At 37.3% G+C, this 25,117-nt stretch overlaps 1 protein-coding gene across 8 annotated transcripts in view; it reads right to left on the bottom strand.

Annotated features, from left to right (window-relative positions):
* The window catches only part of RERG (RAS like estrogen regulated growth inhibitor), a 168,723-nt gene that overhangs the window by 55,714 nt on the left and 87,892 nt on the right, over positions 1-25,117 (bottom strand). For 4 of the 8 annotated variants that reach the window (XM_004310329.4, XM_019937150.2, XM_073789014.1 and 1 more), the window contains 3 exons: positions 18,314-18,370; positions 9,644-9,717; positions 6,354-8,099 (listed from right to left, as the gene is read on the bottom strand). In XM_004310329.4, the coding sequence (XP_004310377.1) occupies positions 7,692-8,099; positions 9,644-9,717; positions 18,314-18,370 (539 nt within the window). In that variant the 3' untranslated portion in view covers positions 6,354-7,691. Of the gene's footprint in view, positions 1-6,353; positions 8,100-9,643; positions 9,718-18,313; positions 18,371-25,117 lie in introns of those variants that run through there. The other 4 variants (XM_033867018.2, XM_019937157.2, XM_073789016.1 and 1 more) reach the window with 4 other exon arrangements.

Here is a 25,117-nt window from a genome sequence, read left to right as displayed (position 1 = left end):
TTGTTTGGCATAGGGTGTCCAGCACTGCAGCTTGCTGGTAGTTGAGTGGAGCTGGGTCTTTGTGTTGAGATGGAGATCTCTGGGAGAGCTTTTGCCGTTTGATATTACGTGCAGATGGGAGGTCTCTGGGGGACCAGTGTTCTGAATTCAGCTCTCCCACCTCAGGGGCTCAGGCCTGAAACCCAGCCAGAGCACCAAGACCCTGTGAGCTGCACGGCTCAGAAGAAAAGGGAGAAAAAAAAGAAAGAAAGAAAGAAAAATATAAAATAGAATAAAATAAAGTTATTAAAATTAAAAAACATTAAAAAGTAATTAAAAAAGAAAAAAAAAGGACAGACAGAACACTAGGATGAATAGTAAAAGCAGAGCTATACAGACCAAATCACCCAAAGAAGCATACACATACACACTCACAAAAAAGGGAAAAAAAACCCATATATATATATATATATATATATATATATATATATCATTGCTCCCAAAGTCCACCTCCTCAATTTTCGGATGATTCGTTGTCTATTCATGTATTCCACACATGCAGGGTACATCAAGTTTATTGTGGAGCTTTAATCCGCTGCTTCTGAGGCTGCTGGGAGAGATTTCCCTTTCTCTTCTTTGTTCTCACAGCTCCCGGGGTTCAGCTTTGGATTTGGCCCCGCCCCTGCGTGTAGATCGCCGGAGGGCGTCTGTTCTTCGCTCAGACAGGACGGGGTTAAAGGAGCAGCTGCTTCGGGGGCTCTGGCTCACTCAGGCCGGGGGGAGGGAGGGGCACGGAGTGCGAGGCGGGCCTGCGGCAGCAGAGGCCGGCATGACGTTGCACCAGCCTGAGGCGCGCCGTGCGTTCTCCCGGGAAAGTTGTCCCTGGATCCCAGGACCCTGGCAGTGGCGGGCTGCACAGGCTCCCCGGAAGTGGGGTGTGCATAGTGACCTGTGCTCGCACACAGGCTTCTTGGTGGCGGCAGCAGCAGCCTTAGCGTCTCATGCCCGTCTCTGGGGTCCGCGCTTTTAGCCACGGCTCGCGCCCGTCTCTGGAGCTCCTTTAAGCAGCGCTCCTAATCCCCTCTCCTCGCGCACCAGGAAACAAAGAGGTAAGAAAAAGTCTGTTGCCTCTTCGGCAGGTCCAGACTTTTTCCCGGACTCCCTCCCGGCCAGCCGTGGCGCACTAACCCCCTGCAGGCTGTGTTCACGCCGCCAACCCCAGGCCTCTCCCTGGGATCCGACCGAAGCCCGAGCCTCAGCTCCCAGCCCCGCCCGCCCCGGCGGGTGAGCAGACAAGCCTCTCGGGCTGGCGAGTGCCGGTCGGCCCTGATCCTCTGTGCGGGAATCTCTCCGCTTTGCCCTCCGCACCCCTGTTGCTGTGCTCTCCACCCCCGCAGCACCGAAGCTTCCCCCTCCGCCACCCGCAGTCGCCGCCCGCGAAGGGGCTTCTAGTGTGTGCCAACCTTTCCTCCTTCACAGCTCCCTCCCGCTGGTGCAGGTACCGTCCCTATTCTTTTGTCTCTGTTTATTCTTTTTTCTTTTGCCCTATCCAAGTACGTGGGGGAGTTTCTTGCCTTTTGGGAGGTCTGAGGTCTTCTGCCAGCGTTCAGTAGGTGTTCTGTAGGAGTTGTTCCACGTGTAGATGTATTTCTGATGTGTTTGTGGGGAGGAAGGTGATCTCCGCGTCTTAGTCCTCTGCCATCTTGGTCTCCCCTGAACATTTGTTTTAAATAATTTTCAGGATGGCTTTCTTTGATGTGCCCTCCTTGCTGAATTCCCAACTGAAAGATATATTTCTTTTTCAGCTCAACATTTTTGAGATATAATTCATATACAATAAAGAAGCTAATTTTAAGTTTACAAATTGACGAGCTCTAGAAAATGTATGTAGTCATATAACTACCACAGTAATCATAATATAGGCTCGTTCTGTCATTCTAGAAATGTTCCCTTGAGACCCTCTGTGTTCTCAAGGGAACATTCTAGAAATGTTCCCTTGAGACCCTTCCCACTTGTTACAATTAATGTAGTTAAAAATATGATTACATTTAAAGCTACCGTCTAGCTCTTATTTTCTGTTTATCCCATCTGTTATTTGTTCCTTTATTTCCTCTTTTTTCTGCCTTCTTTTGAATTGTGTATTTCTTATGATTCCATTCTATAAACACTATTGACCTATTAGCTACATCTCTCTATGTTTTTGTTCTTGCTTTTGTTTTTAATGGTCATTCTAAGATTTATAATATACTCATTCAACTTATCACTGCCTACCTTCAAATAATATAACTACATTTTATCAGCCTTTGTTCCACTGGCTGCTTTTAAAATGTTCTCTTTTTCATTATTTTTCAGGAATTTGATTTTGATGTTCCTTGGTGTGTTTCCTCTGCTTTTTTTACTTGGTGTCTACTGAGTTTCTTGGAGCTGTGAGCTTATAATTTGAGAAAGTTTTCACTGTTATTTGTTCAAATACTTTCTTCTATCCCACCATCCCTTTCCTTTATTTCTGGGACTATAATTATACGTATGTTAGATTGCTTGATTTTGTTTCAGATGTCACCGATTCTTTGTTTATTATTGTCTTTTTTCCTCTCTTTGCTTCATTTTGGATTGTTTCAAGTACTATGTCGTTAAGTTCACTGGTAATACTTTTTAGGATCTCATCTGATGTTAATCCTACTCAGTGTTTTATTATTTCAGATATTGTATTTTCCATCTCTAGAAGTTACAATTAGGCCTTGTTTATAGCTTTCATTTCTGTCCTCATAATGTTCATGTCTCTTTCTACCTTCTTAGGCATATGTAGCATATTTATAATAACTGTCTTAAGTTCCTTGTTTGTTATGCTATCATCTAGCATTTCTTGGTATGTTTTTATTGGTTGATTTTTCTCCTGTTTATGGGTCATATTTTCCTATTTCCAGCATTCATGGTAATTTTTGACTAGATGCCAGACATTGCAATTTTTGTATTGTTGGGTGCTGACACCGCTTGTTTTATATATTTGAAAGTTGCTAAGACAGTAAACCTTAAGTAGTCTCACCACAGAAAAGAAAAGGTAATTATGTGAGGTGATGAACATGTTAACAAACCTTATTGTGGTAATCATTTGGCAAGACACACATGTATCAAATATCACGTTGTACACCTTAAACTTGCACGATGTTTTGTCCATTATATCTCAATAAGGCTTGAGAAAAAATAGACACTGGGTTCTAAGCACTAACAGAAAATCTTCCTTCTGATTCTATTTTTAGACCCAACAGTTATATAGTCCCAGAGTACGGTAATGTCCAAACCAAAAAATTTATTCTTAATTTTGATCACCCCTGGGAGTATCATTATTCCAGTCACAAAGAAGCAAGTTTACCACCCTTACTACATGGTAATGCAGGGTGAACATAAAATTTACATGAAAATAAAGAGCAAATGCTCTCTGACGAAAAAAAAACCAAACATGTTGTAACAGGAGTAATTATATTACCAGGCTCAAATTTTAAAATACCATGGTTCTAGAGCATGAACAAACAAACAGACCAATGAAACAGAACAAACAGTCTCAAAATAGACCCATATATGTCGGAATACAGAATTTGCTAAATGTAGCATGTCAAACCTATGGAGAAAAAAATATTTGTCTTTATTTTTTCTCAGACTGTCCCAATAAGTTATTAGCTCAGGACAACTTTACTCTGAATTCAACTTTACTCTGATTAAATCTGGCCAAGTGAACTGACTAGTTCCTTATGCTCAAAGTGAGCATAGGCTGTTTTAATAAGAAAGCTTGTTTGGTATCATACTTAGAATGCAAGATGTTGTGTTTATCTTTGTATATGTACGTATTACATGTATTATTTAAAAGAAAGGTCCTGACTAATGGGTCTCTTCTTTCTGCGCTGTGAGGCATATGAGTACAAACACAATATATAGAAAAAAGTCTTGACTCTTGAAAGAAAAGCAATTACCAAAAAGCAAACGTTGGTAGTAGTAGTGTGATGATAACAACTCATCATTATTGTTCAAGAACACACGTTTCCATCATTAAAATACTGTGTGAAAAAAACCGACTTGTTTATAATCTTCATTTGTGGATAAACCTGAGGCATGAGAGGAATAACTAATTTATATTTGTGCAATCTCATGTTCTTCTGTAATTACCACTTGGTACTTTTGCCAGTGGTTCTATGTTTTAACAGGTCTGGATTTGTATGCATATGTCTAAGGAAGATGCTGGTGTTGGTGACTGTGAATTTCACTTCCTTAGTGTTTGACTTAAGGTAGCATCCAGGTATCACACTAGGCCTCCTTAGGAGCGTGCTGTTAATGGGCACTAGCTGAGCTTCATCTCCAAGTATAGTACAACAGAATGAAAGAGACTATGTTTCTAGAAGAGGACATTTTAAAAACAATTTTACTCTGCTCTCATTTTCCCTACCCTTGTCTAAATGGACTGAAAATGAATTACAGCCAAGTTACCTACTTGGTCCTTTAAGATGCAATTACCTAAACTTGTAGATCTATGAATTTTTGATATTTTTTCTTACTTCCAAATCCTTTATCCTTTTTCTTTCTCTTAATCCCTTCTCTCTGCATCCCTTCCCTTTTCTTCCTGAAGAATGATACACGTGGCTCTCCAAACTCTTTTAATTACTATACTTACCATCACCTTTCATGTCTCCATCTTTTGGTTCCACGCTATTCTTTTTGCCTAGATATTTTCACCATCTTTCTTTCCTGGATAACTTGTACATACAGTTGGCCCTTGCACAACATAGATTTGAACAGCATGGGGCACTTCTATGTGGATTTTTTTTTTTCCAACAAACATACTGGAAAGATTTTTGGAGATTTGTGATAATATGAAAAAACCTGCCGACAAAACTCATAGCCTAGAAATATCGAAATAATTAAGAAAAAGGTATGTCATGAATGCATAAAACATGTAGATACTAGGCTATCCTTACATAGGCATAAGGTGAGTGATATTTAATATAAAATTAATAATGTGTTAGTTTTCTTACCATTTTATAACATTGTGTTCAAAAAATTACATTACAGTACAGTATACTGCTCTCTCCTAATTGAAGAAATCACCTGTCAGCCTATCGTCATGGGTAAGTGTTTTTTTAAAAAATGTAAATGTTTCCAATACTGTATTATGAATATGACTGTAATACCATATGCCATACTATTATAGCCGTTCATTCATTAGTGTATAGGCTAGGCTATCGTGAAGTAATCATTTTGATTACACTAGGCTACCATAAAGCATTCTTATTGCAGCTTCCTCGTTATCAATGCATGAAATAAATATGAATTTCTTTTTCACATGGTCTTTCCATTTTTGACATTTAGCGTTAGTAATATGTATTACATCTACAGTGTTTTGTATCATATAAGACAATATGGCTATAGGTACTGACAGATGATTCATCTTGTAAACCGATGATGTAAACTTACGGTATTGATAACTACAGTACAGTGTTGTAAAAGTATTTTCTCTTCCTTATGATTTTCTTAATAACATTTTCTTTTCTCTAGTTTAATTTATATAAGAATACGGTATATAATGCATATAACATACAAAATATGTGTCAGTTGACTGTTTATTTTATTGGTAGGGCTTCTGGTCATCGGTAGGCTATTAGTAGTTAAGTTTTGGAGGGAGTCAAAAATTCCACACAGATTTTCAACTGCGTGGAGAGTCGGCGCCCCTAATCCCCGCCATTGTTCAAGGGTCAACTGTATTCTTCAAGGTTCAGCTCAGAAACCATCAAATGGACTAACATGTCAAGTCACATGCCCAGTTTATCTGTAAATATTTGTTCGTGAATGAATGAAAGCATAAATGAAACAAGTCTTCCCTACATTTTCTCCTTCCTGTATCTTCATCCCACAGCTCAAGAACAAGAGCCATATCTCAGCCTACTAATATACCCTAGTGGATCATAGTATGGGCTCTACTGTCTGACTTTTTCTCTCTGGGTTCAAATCCTGGCTCTGCCCACTAAATAGCTGTGCAAACTTGTTTTCCCTTGTAGCTCAGTATCTTTATCCCTACAACTGTGATCATAATACTATCTCTTGCATAGGGGTATTGTGAGAATATGATGAGATAATACATAAGGTGCCTAAAATAGTACCTAAGGACTCTAAAAATGTAGCTATTATTATATTCAAGTGGTTCCAATTTCCTGACCCACCTCCACAGGACCTTCACAAGAACAGAGCTGTTCAGGTGCTTCTTTTCTATATCACATTCACTGATTCAGCTGATTCCTCAGCTCTGCAACCCAACAATCTCTTGAAGTCTCTCCTAAAACTACAAACTTTTTATGTTATCACAAGAAAGACTGCCTGAAGGTGACAGAATGTGAAAGTTATGCTTTTTATTATATTCACGTAAAATAGTCAGTTACACTGAGTTGTCCAAATGCATTGGTGAATTAAAGCCTCCAACTCTTACAAAGTTTTATACATATATCTATGCATTTATAAATACACACATATGTAAAAGATATATATTTTCTTCTAAAATAAAGTGCCCAAATCTTGATATGTGGGGGCATAATAGGGAAAAAAGAATCATAAAGCTTTATCAATTATAGACTGTACTTTCTCAATATAAGAATCTGTTTTATACACATTTATTCAGGTATAGGGAACTCTAATCACTCATTCTTTTCTGAATTCTCCTAAGTGAATTAATTTATCTGCAATATTAGAAGCCACATAGCCAACTTAATGAATCAGAGGCTGGTTCTTCTTACTGTGCCTGCCACAGCGTGGGCTCCCCAACGGAAGGGTAGTTAAGCCTCATTCTTAATTTTCCTGTTGTTTTGAATGTTGTCTTTCTTCTAAGATGATAAGCAGAGAGAGAAATGAACCAGACACCTCTAATTCCAAATCCTCTATTAGCATTCAATAAAGTCAGGGCTTGGTGAAAAGATTCCTTTCGTCTTTACATCGCCCTGGGCTTGGTGAGAAGTGGTCCAGGAGGATTTGAATTGAGGGGTCCTGCTGCCTTTGTTATAATTAAATCTTGTTGGAGCCACAGAAGAAGAATTAGGGTGCAATGATCAATAGATCAAGGAGAGAACCAACTCAAATTGAAATGAAACTCTCTATGACAATGGAAAACTTTGTGAGAGCATGTTTGAATTTAAGAACAAAACAAGGGTTAAAGAAAAACTAGATGATCTAAGATAATTCAGAAAAATCCTCACTTCAAATAGAAACTAAGGCTCTATTCCCTGGTCCAACATCTTAGGTACTCTTCCTGTGTTTTCACTGTATTTTCTATTATCTTAGACTTATAGGGTGATCATTTGTAGACTTTGACAAGGAATGGAATTTAAAAATGCCTTTGAAAAGACTTCCACCTATCGAAGCAAGGTGAAGATGCCTAAAAATAGCTTAATATGAACACAGCCATTGCAGAATCTGGTGATTGCATGTTCAAACTGCAAAAGAGCATATTTTATTCAAGCAGGCAAAAGAGAGATTGTCAGCACTGAAATTGCATTAAAACACTCTATAACTTCCCAACATATGGGAGGCTGGGACCAGTGGGAAGCCCAGATGTTTCCCAGAGTCAGAACAAGGAATGGAGTATTTTCTTTTATTTGGGGGGAGAAAAAGGGAAAAAGGGCAAGAAAGTGTTTCCATTTACCCAACCCACCTGAGCAGGGCCTTCACAGGAACAGAGCTGCCTAACTGCTGATTTTGGTGAGCATCTTGTTAATGGCTTGCTTGACGTGTGTGGTGGAGCTGCGTCGCCTCGTCTTGCCCTGGACCATCCTCCGGCGACGTACCTCTCTACACAGCTCGTAGAATATCTCGGTGATGTTCCCTTCCCCGGTACAGGCAGAACACTCATAAAAAGCACATGCCAATTCTGTGGCCAGCTTCTCCCCTTCTTCTGTACTAACCTGTCTGGAGTGGTCCAAGTCAGCTTTGTTTCCAACCAAGATGAGAGTCACATTCTTGGGCTTTTTGATCTCATCCAGGATGTTCTTAAGTGGCAGCACTTCCTCAAAACTTCCTCGGTCAGTAACGTCATAGACCAGCACAAAGCCTTCCCCCCATCGCATGTGTCCTTCCCTCTGAATGGTGTCTTCCTGTTGGCAAGGAAAATACGGCAGTCGGGAGACCTGGCAGTAATTGCCATGTATAGATGCTGCAGATGCTAACGGTGATCCCTTAATGACTATTCCTTATGTTCAGTGTCATTAAAATTTCTTGGTAGTCTGCCTGAACAAGCTGACCTTCTCAATCAGTTTGGAGTAGAAGCATTACTTAGGGAACTAAACATTTTCTAACTGCATAGAACCTAACTTTTGGCTTCTGATTTTTTCTTGCCACATCATTAAGTGTGTAATCCCAAGAACTACAAAGAAATTATACTCTTAGTTGAGCATATTGCCTCTGAGACTTTTCATCACAAATAAAGAATTGGCCAATAGGTAACAGACAAGTAGACCTTATCCCATCCTTTGAGATCAGAATTAGAGGCATGGCATAGTGAAGTGGTTTTTAATTTTTTTTTTTAATTTTTTTCTCTCTTCAGATTAGATTAGCCCCCAGGACAGAAAAACAGTGAAAACTTGTATAGAGAGTCAAACTCAAAGCCTGGGGATTTTGGCTTCTTTTTCTATCTCAACACCCTCCAGATATTATGCAGTCTCAATAATGACAGAACCTCATTTGCAGTGATTCTCAAAGTGGGTGATCCCTGCTTCCTCAGAAGGCAGCATGTGTGATTTGAAAATGCATTGCCTTTATAGGCTCAAATGATTTCTGCAGGCAAGTATTTCCCTGCTGCCTCTCTTTAGAATCAGTGCTGGAAGGTGAGAACATATATAGGGAGCAGGTAGTGATGAGAAGGAAAACTGTATAATTAGCTGCAAGTATATTTCTTGGATTAAATACTTTAATTCAAGTCTTCTTGGGATCCCAAGTAACTGAAAAGCATCATGAAATCCTTCAGCTGCCTAACTCTCATTCTTAGTGGTCATGCCTAATCTTGGGAACCAAACCTACCTATGAACTTGTTTATAATTTCAGAACGACTGGCTACAAAACAAATTTATATTAGTTTCATTTTAAAATAAGTTACTATTGTTCAATGATGTGGCTCAAATTTTCAATCGGATGTGGTGAGGTCTGAAAAGAATATTACAGAAGGGATTCTGAAAATGAAGTATTCCAAAAAAAGATTCTAAGGTCATATAAGTTTAGAATATAATACATAGTACATTTCTTAAAGATTCACCTTATACATAAGCATATTAAGGCTCTGAGAACTTCTCCAGTAATGATGTCTGTTTAACTTTATCACAGCATTCCAATGGGAGTTTTGGGAGATCTCTCCAACTCCCCAAAATATAGGTGGGCAATTCTATTCTAGATGATATTATGTGAATGTTATGATATTTTCAAAACCCCTTTGGAATACTGGGTAATTTACATAAGGATGCATTTGCAAATAAGTTAATACTGTTGCAAATAAGTTAATATTGTATTTAAAATAACTAGATAATTAAATTTAAAAAGTCTTTAGGCATCATTAGTTAATTATAGGAAAGTATCTTAATTTTGTTCATATTATGCACATCTCATTTTTATTTGATCCAGAAAATACTTTAGCTTATTCCTCATTCACCTGGCCAGCAGTATCTAGTATCTCCATGGTGACAACTTCATCATCAATGGTTGCTTGGTGTCGGTAGGTTGATTCTGAGGAAAGGTGAAAAAGAAGGGGAAAAGGTAAATAAGTGCATGATTTAATTTGATGCTTAGAATTACCAATTATTCACAGGAGTATGTCTGTTTTTATAGCATAAGGGAATGTGCATCCCAGGAAGTCTTTGCCTCTTATTTTATTCTCCTACGAGGCCAGCTTCCTGATGCTCTCTTCCTTCTAGAATGAGGCCTCTACATCCTAAAATGAGAACGTGATTCCCACAAGTGCATTCTACCTTCATACTCCTAAAACTCCAGTTTCTGGAATCATGTTAATTCCTGTTCCAGACAAGATGGCATATAGACAGAAGCTGTTCATTTCTGTCTAGACCTCAACCCTAGGAATGTAATAAACATTAGAGGGAAGTGGATGGCTATCCATGTAAAAAATGACTGTGTAAAGCTATGAGGGACCCTTGGGGCAGTAGAAGGTGGTTGGACCCCAGTGACTGGGGGTTGGTGAGGAACAGTTACCCAACATGGAGGAGGGCTGGGCAGCATGGAGGGGAGAGGGAACAAAGCAGAGTTCATGTTGCCTCTTCAAGGTAGAAAAATGGCAGCAGTTCAATACCAGCCGGAGGCTGGTAGGATGATATCAGAGTAGTCCCCAAGCTCTGCTGGAGTCAGGAGAAGTTAGCAGGGCCAAGGGCACTAGGTGGCTGAGTGAGCCCCTGAACGTGAAATGGAAACCAGAAGTTAAAATGGTGCTGCTCTACATGAAAACTAGAACAATTGTCATAAAGCACTCAATAAATGATTAAGTTGATGAAGTTCAGGTTGAAGAACTCTCCCTGAAAGCACTAGTAAATGATAAGAAGGCGAATGTGAAAGTAAAATATAAGAGATATGGATAATAGAAATAGACATGTTATTTTCTACTCTAAAATGAGCCTCAAAGAGAGAATAAAATCCGTAGAAGAATGGAAAATATTTGAGGTTGTAGTGACTGAGAATTTCCTAGGATGAGAGGCATTGAACAACTTCATATCAAAAGGACTGACCTTATAGGATGGATAAACAACAAGGTCCTACTGTATAGCACAGGGAACTATATTCAATATCCTGTGATAAACCGTAATGGAAAAGAATATGAAAAAGCATGTATATATTTATAATTGAATCACTTCACTGGACAGCAGAAATTAACACAATATTGTAAACCAACTATACTTCAATAAAATAAATTTTAAAAAAGAACTAACAGGACACACAAGGAAAAAAGTCCCATGTCTCAACCTGTTACAACAAAATGTAAGGATATCAATGACAAAGAGGAAAATTTTAAAGGATCTAAAGGAAAAAAGCACATGACCTACAAAAGCATGTGATTCAGATTGACCCTGGGCTTCTCATCAGCAAAACTGAATTCAGGATCCTAATGGAGTCAAGCAAAGCAATGAAACTACAACAAAAGCAATCCAGAATTACAGTTCTAGATAACAACAATATATCAGGTTGGAGGCGGGGGAAGAGACCAGAGGCAGGTTTGAGTGAGCTAATGTACTTGTCTTACTCCAAATGATGACATGACAAAAAAGAAGAACTGAAAAAAGTGAGCAAATTATTCAACTCAACTGTTAGAAGAGGAAAACAGAATAAATCCAAGAAGATATGAGGAAAGAAGTAAAAGAGAAAACATTAGATAAGGTTGACAAAACCAAAGCACGGTGCTTGAAAAATTAAAAAAAAAAAAGGTGGGCGGAGGAAAGGTAAAAATCTGGCAATACTGACTAATAAATTAAGAGAGAAGGGCGATCAAACAAAATTTAGCATAAAAAGGGGAAATAATTACACATTCCGGTGAAATAGTAATAAAAATAAAATAATATTATGAACTGTATACCAAACAAATTTCAAACACTTGATACATTTTGTGAGAGAAAAAAATACACAGATTGTTGCAATGAGAAACAGAACACAAGTAGATCAATAGTGGGTAAGGAAATTTAAATGCTGATTGTAGATTTCTCTTTGTCATAATGAAATAACTACACTCAATTGGCTTTATAGGAGGTTGCTATTAAACATTCAAGAAGCTGTTCCAGAAAAACAGAAAAAAAGAATAGCTACCCATTACACAAACCCCAACAAGAAGTATTGCAAAAGTAATATGAAGAGAAAAGAGAAAAAATTGTAGCCTAATTTTATTCTTAAACATAGATTCAAAAATTCTCAATAAAATATTACCCAGTTGAATCCAACAGTGTAATAAGAAAAGTACATCATAAACTAGTAGAGTTTATTTCAGTAATACAAAGTGTTTATAACTATTAGTGCAATTAACACATTAAAGGACTAAAGAAAAAAAACCACATGATTACCTCTATAGGTAGATCTACAGCATGATAAAATGTATATAAACTTAAAGTATATGCATATATAGAAAAATACTTCTTTCAAAAAATATGTAATAGCTAGCACATACTGCTTATCATTTGAACACGAATGGTTCTAAACGCTTTACTTATGTTAACTCATTTACTCCTTACAAATATTTCATGCAGTATGTATTACTATCAGATCCATTTTATGTGAAGAAACTGAGGCACAACAACATTTAATAAGTTGCTGAAGGTGACACAGGTGTTAAGTGGTAGGTACAGTTGAGACTGGAACCCAGAAGATTGGCTTTAGGAGTTTAGGCTTTGAACCACTGTGCTAAGTAGCAACTGTATTAGATTATGTACCTATGGGAAAGAGGAGGGCAATGAAGGTCAGAAGAGGGGATGCAGGAAAAATAAAGTGAAATAATATAAAGGCTTCACATACACATGACATGGTGCCAGGAAAACGGCAGCATGATTAACTGAAGTATTAACTCAATTAACTCAATTATTTGCACTTCAAGTACCCAAATCACTAACCAAGCAACTAACTAAAACTTAGAAGTTTCTTTCTCATCAGGATAGCCAGTAAACCAGTGTTTTTATTTCATTTCCTCTCTATCTGTCTCATGTTTCTGACTTTCATTTCTTCAGCTCATCAACTATTTTACAGTTCCTTTCTGACCACAGTTTTAAGTAACGTTGTTGTAAATCAAGTCTCCTACTCAAAATAGAAGCCACAGAAAGGAAACTTAACTAAGCAGCATAAGCTATAGCCAAGCTAGCCTTCGACCTGCCATCAGTCGTGTGTAATGATCATTGCCATAGGCATGGCCCATTGCGAATGTATTTTCTGAAAAATAAAATTTTAAAATGAAGTTTTGTTTTGTTTTTTTTTTTTAGACTCCGCATATAAATGATAACCTGGCCATGGACATTTAGGGTGCTTCTATATTTTGGCTATTGTAAATAAATGTACAGTTCAGGGAATATAACCAATAGTTTATAATAACTTTCTATAGTGTGTAATCCATAAAAAATTGAATCACGATGTCGTACACCTGAAACTAGTATACTATTGTGAATCACTATTCCTCCATTTTAAAAAATGAAAATGGGATTATGTTCAATAGATTTTAACAAGTGTATTTTACGTTACTGTCATTTTCCTATAATACGTAATCCCTATGTGGTATGTACAATGATTCTCAATTCTAGATCACTCCATCCCCCTACTCTTCTATGTTAAATGGGAGATTATTGTTTTGTCTAATTGAATGCTCTAAAATACCATTTACAGTAGCTACTCATCTAGAAGTTTTCTCTCAGTTATTTCCTTTTCATCTTCAGTGCTCCAGCCTGAAGAGGAGAGGCCAGAGGGCAGCACACAGCTAGGATCCATGCCCTTTTTGTTTCTCTCTCCACTGCTCTGCAGTGACCTTTGCACTGCCTTCCCTTTCAAAGGACTGGCATCAGCCCTGGAGCCTGGAAAACAAGAGTTCCGGGCTCTAGCCCATCTCTTTGCACCAAAAGTTGTCTGACAGGGACATTTTTCTCAGTTGCCCCCATGATAAATAGGATATGTATTTCAACCACAGAAGGTCACAGTAGGGGGGGGGGAATAAAATATAATGAAAATGGTATGAAGTTGTGCGATTCTTTGGCGGTTTGTTAACCGAAACAGAAACGTTGAAAGGCAGGAAATGAGGGAATGTTAGCCACAGACAGAGCAGCGGGTGGCAGCAGTGATTTCATCTAAGCTGAACACTGGTTTCATGCCATTTGAAGCATTTTTTTCTTTAAGCCCCTTCTCTCTCTCATTAGGAACCCATGTCTACATGTAAAACAGTGGAAACATTGCTTACAGAGGCAAAACCTTGTACATCGTGTGCTAGAATTATCCGAAGATAATTCTAAAAAATGTACTAAGTACTTTGGAGTGAAATTCTACTATTCATTCTAAAACATGAGAATAAATGTGTATGTGTTTGGAGGGTGGAAATACTTTTCTTTTTTTCATACTAACAGAGAATGATAATTTTTAGTCTCTTTTCTTGAATGTTAGGGAGAATGATTGTTTAAGAGATACTTTGAAGTGAACCAAATATTGTATACTGTAAGGTCAATATTAGTTTCAAGATGGAATTAGGCATATTAAATATATATATATATATAAAACATATATCTGAAGTTCACTGTATATGAGAGATACATGATTTATAACCTATATTCATTACCATTTTATAAACAGAAGTATATTTTGTATACTAAAAGAAGCTGATGCTCAAAGGGATGTTTTGTGTGATTAATCCTTTCACTAATTTGGCTCTTCTGCAAATTTCAACATATTAATATGGACATTTGGCTAGTACAGTAACAATGACAGTAATGTTTATTTATGCTATAGTGGGAATTGTACTAACTGGAGTTCTATTGTGGTCTAACCACAGACTAGCCACGTAATCTTGGATAAATTTACTTCTTTGGACTTGCTTCCTTATTTGCCAAATGACGATCTCAAAGTTCCTTGCTGTGCCAACATTAAATAGTTCTGTGAGTTGTCTGAGCACCTCTGCTTTAGTATCCAGTTGAGAGCATTTGTTCCGGGTTTGTCTCTCTCTTAGAATGAGCCTTTCCAAGCAGAGGGAATTGTAACGCAGGCAGGAAGAGCCAATCTCAAAATCAAAGTGTCAGTGTGTCCAATATGTCTCCCACTTCCTACCCTCACTCTTGTCTGAGCCTTTACTAACCAAGTAGAAACCATAATCCATTCAAACACAGGGTAGGGTGCCTCCTGGGTAGTAGCAGCCTCTCTCTCTCTCCAACTGCCCCCAACAAGCGTAAGTACACGTACACACACAACTGTACACGATCTAAGCCTTTGTCCGTGTTCTCTACCATGATCAGCATTTTCTGAAGGTAATATGACTCTCAGAGGTAGAGATTCAGTTCTTTTTTTGGAATCTAATCAGAACACAGCAGCTGTGCTGCACCCAGAACACTGCTGCCACCTCCATCCATCAGGGGTTTTTCCTGGCTAGGTGGTCCAAGTCCCAAATCCTGTAGGCTCCAGTGGTGGTTTTCGAATGCAATTCACAGACCAGCTCTGGCCTCTGACAAAGATTTCACTGGTCTGTGGTGAAATGAGAAAAATTTAAGGAAAACTAAAATTGTCCAATGTAAGGGATTGAATTTTTTCTTAGATTATATCCTTCAAAACACTTGGAGGCTAATAATATTTCCTTCTTTTATGAAATGTATGTGCCACCCGAATGTTTAATTTTCCCTCAGCCTCCGTCCCTAACTGGAATTCCTGTGATAGTTCCTCTCCTTAAAAAAAAATATCTAAATTTTGGGAATCACTTGCTGTTTTCTTTATAGAATTATCTGAAGCAAGAATTATCTGTAGCAAGCATTTTCTTTATAGAATTAGCTCAGAGCAATAGATATTCCTGTGTTGTTAACATGTTGAGTGGTGTTCATCGTCTTCAGCGTCTCATGGAGCAATAATTCTGTTACAGGTTGAAAAAAGGCCCATGTTTTGGAGGAAGGCTGTGCATTCAGAATTCAAAACTGTCCTTTGCAAATATGCCGTTTTACTTTCTAGGTAGCTTTCCCTTTGGGTGGTGGTTTTGAAACTCTATAATAATAGTATGGAGTTACATACAGGAAATGCTTGGTTCATCTTGAATCAGATGGATTGGAAACTCCTGTAGGCTAGAACATTAGTGACTTCTAGTACATGAGTGTACACACACACACACACACACACACACACACACACACACACACACACACCCAGTTTCCAGGGTGACTGAATAAAAGCCTCACCTGGGAGTGAGTCATCTATCTGATACTCCTGAAGTCAGATGAGCACTCTTGTTGCCTAGCAACTGCAATCCTTTTGGAGCAGCACGGTACAAGGTCACTCAATAAAATTTCATTCTTCGTTTTTTTTTTTGCGCTACGCGGGCCTCTCACTGTTGTGGCCTCACCCGTTGAGTAGCACAGGCTCCGGAAGCGCAGGCTCAGCGGCCATGGCTCACGGGCCCAGCCGCTCTGCGGCATGTGGGATCCTCCCGGACCGGGGCGCGAACCCGTGTCCCCTGCATCAGCAGGCGGACTCAACCACTGCGCCACCAGGGAAGCCCAAATTTCATTATTCTTAGTGAAGGAAGCCCGAGCTACAGATAACTGATGCAGGAGATTTCTATTAATAGCTGTCGTTTTTCCGAAGGAATAAAACCAAAGGGAAAATGGTTCACCCAAGACTAATTAAAAAGGAACATTAGTTACTAGAACGTATTCAGAGAGAGCTCAGAAATTTTATGAGATCATTTTTTAGAAGCTTCATCTTTCATTGAGATGTACTGGTACAGCTAAATAAAATTAGTATTTTTCTATTAAACTCCCATAAATTATCAAGATTCTCAGGGACTATAATCTTTATAAAACTTAGATAAGTAATAAAAATATAAGAGGAGAGTAAGCATTTACTTAGGTGGGGCAAACAATAGATAATGAATGATTTTTTCAAACCAAGTGCATTTTTAGATCCACATATATCATCTTAAGATTAGATTGTGGCTATATTAAAACATGTCAAAAATTACTGATGTTGAAAAACATTTTATTTAAAAGCAGAAACAGAGATGATTAATGAATGTAGAGACATGCTGTTCTCTTAGATTAAAAGATTAAATATCTTAAAGCTGTGAATCTTCTCAAAGTAATTTATAGTTTTAATGCAATTCCAATAAAAATTATGTCATGTTATGATAGAGTTTTAAAAATTGACCTGGAAGAATAAACTAGAGATAGTAGCCAAGATAATTCTGTAAAAAAGTAAAGAAGGAAGGCTTTCTCTACTGGGTTTCAACATGTTCTCAGGAACATACAATTATCAAAAGAGTATGGTACTGGCATTGGATGTGAAAAGCAAATCTAGAACTGCAACCTCACATGCATGATCCCATGTATGAAAAAAAGGCAGCATTGGAAGCAGTGGGGAAAGGTGGGGATGGTTCAATAAATAATAGGAAGACGGTCAACTATTTGGAAAAGATGTTGGGTCTTTACCTTTTACTTCTCAGTAAAATAAATTCTATAGATTAAAAAGTTAAAGATTAGATAAAATATAAGATCACTGTCTATTCCCTTCCCTGTTCAGTTTCCCTTTGTAATGCTTATCACTATTTGACATGTATATATTTGTTTTTTGACTCTTCTCTCTTCATTAGACCGTAAGTTCAACCAAAGCCCATGTTTTCTCCGTCTGCCTATTGATCTATCCTCAGCACCTAGAATCATCATAGGAGGCATTTAATACATACTTGTCAGATGAATGAGTGAAAGCAATGAAAGGAGGCACAAGGGGAAAGAAAGCCCCCTTTTAAACTGAATGTGTGTAACCTTGTAGTGATAAACACGAAAACAAAAAACAAACCAGGAATCACCTTGCCCCACTTCATCATTCTGAGTAAGGCCAGCTCGGTCTGGGACACTGTGCCTGGTAATGAAATGATGTATGCCTCTCTCCATATGGATTTCAAAGACATTGACCTTTACAAAACCAGCGGAGGTCCCGAAGCATACCAAACAAAAACTCAAAGGCTTAATTCAGAGTCAAATCGAAGCTTATTTGGAACCCATGGATTTTCAGTGTTATTCTGAAGATGAGAACGAAATAGATTACGAATAAGTACTCTGCTTTGGACTATGAAAAATACATGTGCTGAATACCTCATCCATGAACACTACTGCTACTTTCAAGATCCAGAGATATCAATTTTTGCTGCTTTTTAATTTTTTAAATAGGCTTAAATCAGATTCATTGGAGAGAGGAGGGGGAGAAACATAGTTTATTTATACATTTTCCCAAAATGAGCATTCACAAGTTTTATATTACTGTTATCCTCTCCTCCCCATGCCATTCTCTCCCACACCCAATTAGCCACAACCGCTGCATCCTCTTTCTCCCACTAGAATGATGCTACGTTTACTGATGGAAGAGCATCAAGTTGTACCCATTTCCTCCTTGTCTCTGGTTTGACCTGATTTCATTCTATGCATTAAAATTCCACAGGGTTCTAAGCACAGATGGCATGCAACGACATCCATCTTCTTACAGGGCTTCTTCGCGTGATTTGATACAGCACTTCCCAAATAGCTGCAAGATGCTTCAAAATGTTGCAACAGAAAATGTCATTCTCTCTTTTGGGTCAAAACTTTGATCAGAGAGAAGGATGAAACAAAATTTGACCTACCGAGGGTGGGATCATATTCCCAGATGAACCGTTTGGTCAGAAATCTCACTACAAGAGCTGTGGAAAAAAAGAACAACATTTCAATCAAATTTGTTAATTTTCTTATAGTTCTTACCCTCATCAGGAAAGAGAAATAGCCCATACAACTATATGTGTTTCATGTTTCCTGGGCATATAAACCCAATATAAACCCGATATATCGATTTATGTTTATTCAGATATTTTAAAAATTTCATATTGTGGCCTAAAAATTGGTGTCATGTTTTAATGGTTTGTTGTGCATTAATGAACATCTTAGATTTGTTCCTTTAGTCACAGAGTTAAAAACATCACAATGTGAAAATGCGCACATATACAGTTTTTAGCAAAACAATGAATGTAGCCATAAAGCATTACAATATGGATGTCTAAAGTTTGAATACTGATAATGATTGATAAAGACCAGTTAAAATGTGATTATTTTTACTGTAATGAAAAGATATTTGTATTATAAAAAATACTCAAAATTACAGATTTTATTAGTGAATCACTAAAGCTTCTCAAAAGTAAGGCCAATGAAGTACTTACTGTCAGGATCTGGAACTATGCTATTCACTTCACTTGCATGATCTCCTTGACCAGCGCTTCACCCCTGAGAGGCAGGTACTAGGATTGACCCCATTTTTCAGATAAGGAAACTGAGGCTCTGAGAGGTTAACTCATTTAATTAAGCTCACCTAGCTAGTTAGTAGCTGAGTCAGGATGTGAATTCAAGAGGCTGTTTCCGAAGCCTGTAATTTCTCCATTGTCTAAACTGAATTTAAGGCCAAGGCCATCTGGCTAATATTTAACTAGAAGGTGAGTCAGAAAAAGAGCGATGCTTGAGAGAGGTGGATTCTATTGTCCTTAAAAAACCGATGGGACACATGCTGAACATTTTCTTATTCTTGTGTTATAGTTGAAAACAATGGTTTTTAATCTTAAAAAAAAAACTTTTTTTGGAGGAGAGTATCACAGACAGTTTAAAAATAGAATGTAAGCTTTGGACCCTTTCCCTGGAAAAATGTATATACACACAGTCTAGTATATAATTTCAGCAGGCTCACCAGCCCTTTGAATACCCTTGATGGTCTTTTTGGGATCCCACTGGCCTTAACTAAAGAATCAATGTCTACTGTATTTTATCATTTAAAAATGTCTATTATGGTAGTTTTACTGAAATGCCCTTTATGTAGTAGTCTATAAAGATAATCCTTGGAGAAACAAGACTATTGAGTTGAAAGTCACTGTCAGCCTCTCCTTTGTCCGTTGCCTCTGTTAAGATCAACAGGGTATATACCCTCCTACTGCAGTGGTTTATATGAGAGATCCCAGTGCAAATTGCAATGAAAACCTCATAAAACAGACTACAAGTAAACGTGCCTTGGCTGGAGACTGAAAGCAGCAATGTTCTTTCTAATTACAGAGTGTGAGGCCGAATTTGAGCCAAAATATTTGCAGTGCCTAAAGTAGCAAGGCCACTGACCCTATAATACTTCCCACAGTGAGTGTACGTGTGGTTTGATCTTCAACTTGCAGAGTCTGTCACTGTCCACTCTCTTGAGACTGTCTTTTTTTTTTTCATGTAAGAAACTGTAAGCCCTAGACAGATATTCTTCTGTTTTTCAATTGTCAGTGTTAGTCAACATAACTGCTTACAGTATTCAAAGAGTTTCACATTTTGTCAGAACATGGAGTTTTAACTCAAAAGGTTGTGACCTAGAAAAATTCATTTATCTGGCATCTTCAAGCCATGAGCTATTAAAATTAACAAAATTTTTTACATAACTGAAGTTTGAAGTACCCCAGTTCCCAGACCATTTAAATTTAATCATTTCTCAAAGAAATCTTTATAAAATGTTTTAGACAGGCCATTGCCTTTCAAAACCAAGTATACCGAGTAGAACTAAATCACTCTTAAACGTTTGGATCTTAGTTAAGAATCTTGATTAGTGCCCTGTGTAGTTATGTGGCGATACTTTTAGAAGCTATAGAGTCATTGAGGCAAAACAATTCTAAAGCGCTAGGGCTTTTGCGTATTTTTAATTTTTGGTTATATAAATATAATTTTTCATATACACGCATATATAATATTTTCCTCCCTGAAATACCATGGCTTTCTCTCTCTTTTTTTTTTTTTTTTTTTTTGCGGTACGCGGGCCTGTCACTGTTGTGACCTCTCCCGTTGCGGAGCACAGGCTCCGGACGCGCAGGCTCAGCGGCCATGGCTCACGGGCCCAGCCGCTCCGCGGCATGTGGGATCTTCCCGGACCGGGGCACGAACCCGCATCCCCTGCATCGGCAGGCGGACTCTCAACCACTGCGCCACCAGGAAAGCCCCATGGCTTTATCTTTTTGCCACGGTTTCCGAGACTACCTCTAATAACCTATCCATAAATGTACTTTGTTACTTTTATTATTCCAAAGATGGATAAGCCGTATTAACAAGCTTGTTAGAATTTTGCCTAATATTGGAGTAAATTAGTTCTGGGGTTTGGTTGTAAACAATTTGTTCCAAGAATATAAAAATGATTCTGGTGCACCTTTGAGTTATCATTTTGTTGTTGATAACGTCGTTCCTGCTGACTCCTGGGTTTTGGGCTTAGTTTCAGATTGTCACCTTGCAATGGGCAGTGCTGCTCGGCTTAATCAATGAAATCAATCTACACATTTTTAAAGGGATCTACATCTTTATGTCATGGTTATTTTAACAAAAGAATCCTACATTTAAAAAAAATTCAATCTACTTCAAATGCAGTAAAAATCATCAAAAGCCATTTTGAAAAATGGACATGTCATATATTCATTTTTTGAAAACATGTTTTGATCTCTCACAGATTATTCATGGAAAAGACAAATGCATTTTATATATTATTAAGTTTTCAATAATATCATAATGTAAAATTATTAGTCAAAAGAATGAAAATAATTTTACATCTTTGGAAATGATATCTGCTAAAGGCTTTATTGTTATTTCAATTGTCTGAGGTGCGTAAGTGACATTCACCATTTATTGATGCAATTACAAAACTTCACCAGTATTATTTCATCCCTAGTTTTATTATAATTTTATTACGAAATATAATTTTCATATGGGATATATCTTACCAAGTCTCACCTCCTCCACCACGACTACTCTCATCACATGGTTTTACCTCTTAACGCTAATACAATTGCTTTCTCAGTGGTGTCCCTATTTTAACTGCACCCCCCAGTACTCCCTTACACTACTCTCCACACAGCAGCCAATGATTCCGTTAAAACTTGAACGAACTCTCACATCTTTTCCCCAAACGCTCGCTGACCTCATCTCATTGAATAAGTATTTTTCGAGTGACTTCTCTGTGCCAGGTTCTGTTTTAGGTGTTTGCAATAATCCAGTAAACAATTGAGACAAAGATCTCTGAACTTACCAAGCTTATATTCTTCTAGGAGGAGACAGATAAAAAATAAAAATAATAAATAAATTACAATAGTCTGTTAGAGGTGTTAAGTGCTATCAGATAAAATAGGAAGAGCAAGGTAAAGGGGATTCAGCATTGGGAGATGAGAGTGTGAGAGTTATTATTTAAGATTGGGTGACCAGGGTAATTCTTGATGTGACCAGGGTAATTCTTGATGAGAAGGTGATAGAAGAAAGAGATGAGGGAAGATATGTGGGGGGAACAGTGCTTCAGGAAGAGGGAACAGCCAGTGCAAAGGCCCTGCAGCAGGAATGTGTGCTTGATATGCTCAAGGAATATTAAGCAAGCCAGTATGGCTAAAGCAGAATGAGCAATAATAAGTATAGTAGTTGATTAGGTTATTTCCTGTCTGTCATGATTATCAATGTAAGCTAGTTTCCAACAAAACGGAAAATTCACTAAGTAGAACTTAATCGAAAGAAATATTATTAAAAGCGACATCAAGATAATAAATAAATAGGATAAAATTCTGTTTATAAGCAAGAGTTAGATGGGAAAGTTTCTATATTAAAATAGCCATACTATTTCTAAAGGTTAACAAGATTGGGATAGTTTTTCAAAATAATTGCTGATGTCATTATCACGATGAGGCAGACATCTGAAGTACCAGCTTTAATGACTAGAATGATATTTTTAAATGAAAATTGATTGGATGTAATCTGTGCAATAAAGCAACTTTTAGAAAGAAACGAACTTTTCAAGGTAAATGAAAACTAACACACATGATATTCTTATACTTTAAAAAAATTTAAGAGATAAATTCAAGAGAGATTCAGACAGAACTTTCAAAGGTTACTTTTTAGACTCATATTCTTAAAAAAATCCTATTATGTATGTCATTATTTTTCACTTATACAATCATGAAACAACTTGATTAACAATCTGTGTAATACAACTGTGTTGTAAGGTACTTAAGCATATGAGACCTCCTAAATATTTGTGAGCATTGTCTTTTCTCTAGGTCTCTTAAAGATGTATCCTTATTATTAAAAATCTAGTCTTTTTGTCTGAAAGGAACTTTTATCTCTTTACTGATGCATATTGAATGTGTTCTCAGTTAAAGCAGTTTCCAATTACCTGTCCTTTCCAAACTCTGGCTTTCTCATCTATAATATGTGGATAGCAATATCACCTTGTGGCTCATAGTTGATTCTTTTGCTTCTCCTGGATCCTCATATACCTCTGCAACATGAATTTCAATCATTTCCCATAGCACTCCTTACATCACCCCACCAGACTGATTGTACTCCTTACTAACATCACGCATATTCATCTCTTAATGCCTCTAATCACATTGTTACTGCTGCCTTGAAAGTCCTTATCTAACTAATAAAATCCTAATCATCCTTCAAAATCTAGTTCAAATATAACCTCCTTTATGAAACCTTTCCTTTCTTTCTGTATCAGTTAGCAATTGCCATGTAACAAATACAACCCCAAACTCAGTAGCATACAACAATAAGCATTTATTATGGGAAAATTATCATGTGCTTATAGAATCGTGGTCAGTTGATTATCTTGGGAAAAAATCCAGCTGAAAAGTGTTTAAAATAGTTAGGTCAGAATTTTTAGGATAGGAAAAGAATTTCTGCTTCAATTGAGAGTACTTCAAGGAACATTAACTTTCACCTGCCCATTTTGACTAACTTTTGAACTTGCCTTTGATCCTGGTAACACACCCAGTGAAAACCCTTAACTTCATATTGTGCTAAGATGGTGCTCATTATCTCCTACATTCATATCATAATGAAAAGTTATTATGAATATGTATTAAGTGATGTATATGGTTTTTATTCGGTAACCTGCAGGACTTTCATACAAAATATATTTATTTTTAAATTGTAGGACCAGGTAACTTTTAAATACTTTTAAATGACCTTCCACAAGAGTCTATTAAATTTAGAGCAATTATTTCACGAAGAGTTTTAATTATGCTGTGAAAAACAAACAAAAACTTTTGTTATAGGAAAAGAAAGCAGATATGGATAATACTAGCATAATCAGAGTCCATTCTGGGTTGTAAGTATATTTACTGCCCGTTATCTGAATTATTTTTCCTATTTTTTTACAACCAAACTTCTCAATGTTTAATACACATAAAAACCATGAAAAAACATTATAATAAACTTACACAGTATCCCATTTGTGAAACTTCTCAAAATTATGATGCATAGAAGATAGAATGTCTCTCTTTTCCTCTTCTTCCCGTTTCTACTTCATTACACTACTTACACTGTAACTACTTGGCCAGCAAAAAATGTGAAACAATGGTATACATTACCAAGCTTAAATGGGTGGCAAGAGTCAACACTAAATTGCTTTCAGTTTGAATTTCATGAGTGATAGGGAAAATGTCACAATAAGTAAAATATGTGAAAAATCATGAAAAAGAGAAAGAGGAAAGAGTTTAATACCACTTGGAATGGTTTCCTCACTTCACTAAGCACAGCCTCAATTTAAACAATATCATAAAAATTATAATGGGAAAACAGTAAGAAAAAAATAGTGCAGTTTTTTCGGTATTGTTATCCACCTTCCTTTATTGAGTGTGTGCTATCAGATCAGGTGCTGTGCTGTATCTTTACATGTATATGTTTACTCTTCATTGCCCCATAGCATGGAATATATGCATGTGATTATGTATATGGATACACATATTATATGTATGTGTGTACCTCAAGGAAGAAATTGAGGCTCAGATTATTTACATTTCTTCCTGAAATATGTGCCCACTTGTCTGACACCAGTGTGTCACCCTCTCTCATTTAGTGGAAGCCCCTCTTTTTACAGATGAGGAATTTGCCACTAGAAAGCTGACAAGTCTTATTGGTATACTCCTCTATTGTTACTAGACTCTTAATTTGAAAAATTTCAGGGAGAAAGTTGTATGTACTTTAGAAACAGGGTCTATTTTGAAGAAAATATATTGTTTAGTCACCTAACACTGCTTTTGTGACCAAAAAAGGGATCAAAACCCTGGTGAAAATAAAGGCTTGAAATGTCTCTAGAAAAAAAGTGAGTTTCTAGACGCTTCTGAACACTCCTGGGCTTCTTTTCTTGCCTTCGTGTGGGGCACTGACCCTACTCCTTTCATTCTGTAATGCATGGTGTACTAACACCCAGGGAGAAAATGCAATCATCCTGATGGTATCATTTGGCTTCATCGGAACGTGGTTTGCTGTATGTTTCTTCAAGGTTGCTTTCAAGGTTAATAATTATTATTTTAAATACAATGCAGAGATCCTTACTCATTTTGAGTGTCCCATAAATAATTTCAGGCTGATTTCTTTTTTAACTTTGCACCCTGGAAAGTCCAAAGAAG

This window comes from Tursiops truncatus, chromosome 11 (assembly GCF_011762595.2).
Source record: "Tursiops truncatus isolate mTurTru1 chromosome 11, mTurTru1.mat.Y, whole genome shotgun sequence".
Lineage (NCBI taxonomy): Eukaryota > Metazoa > Chordata > Mammalia > Artiodactyla > Delphinidae > Tursiops > Tursiops truncatus.
The sequence above is the reverse complement of the archived record's forward strand: the minus strand, read 5'-3'. Positions and strand labels throughout refer to the sequence as shown.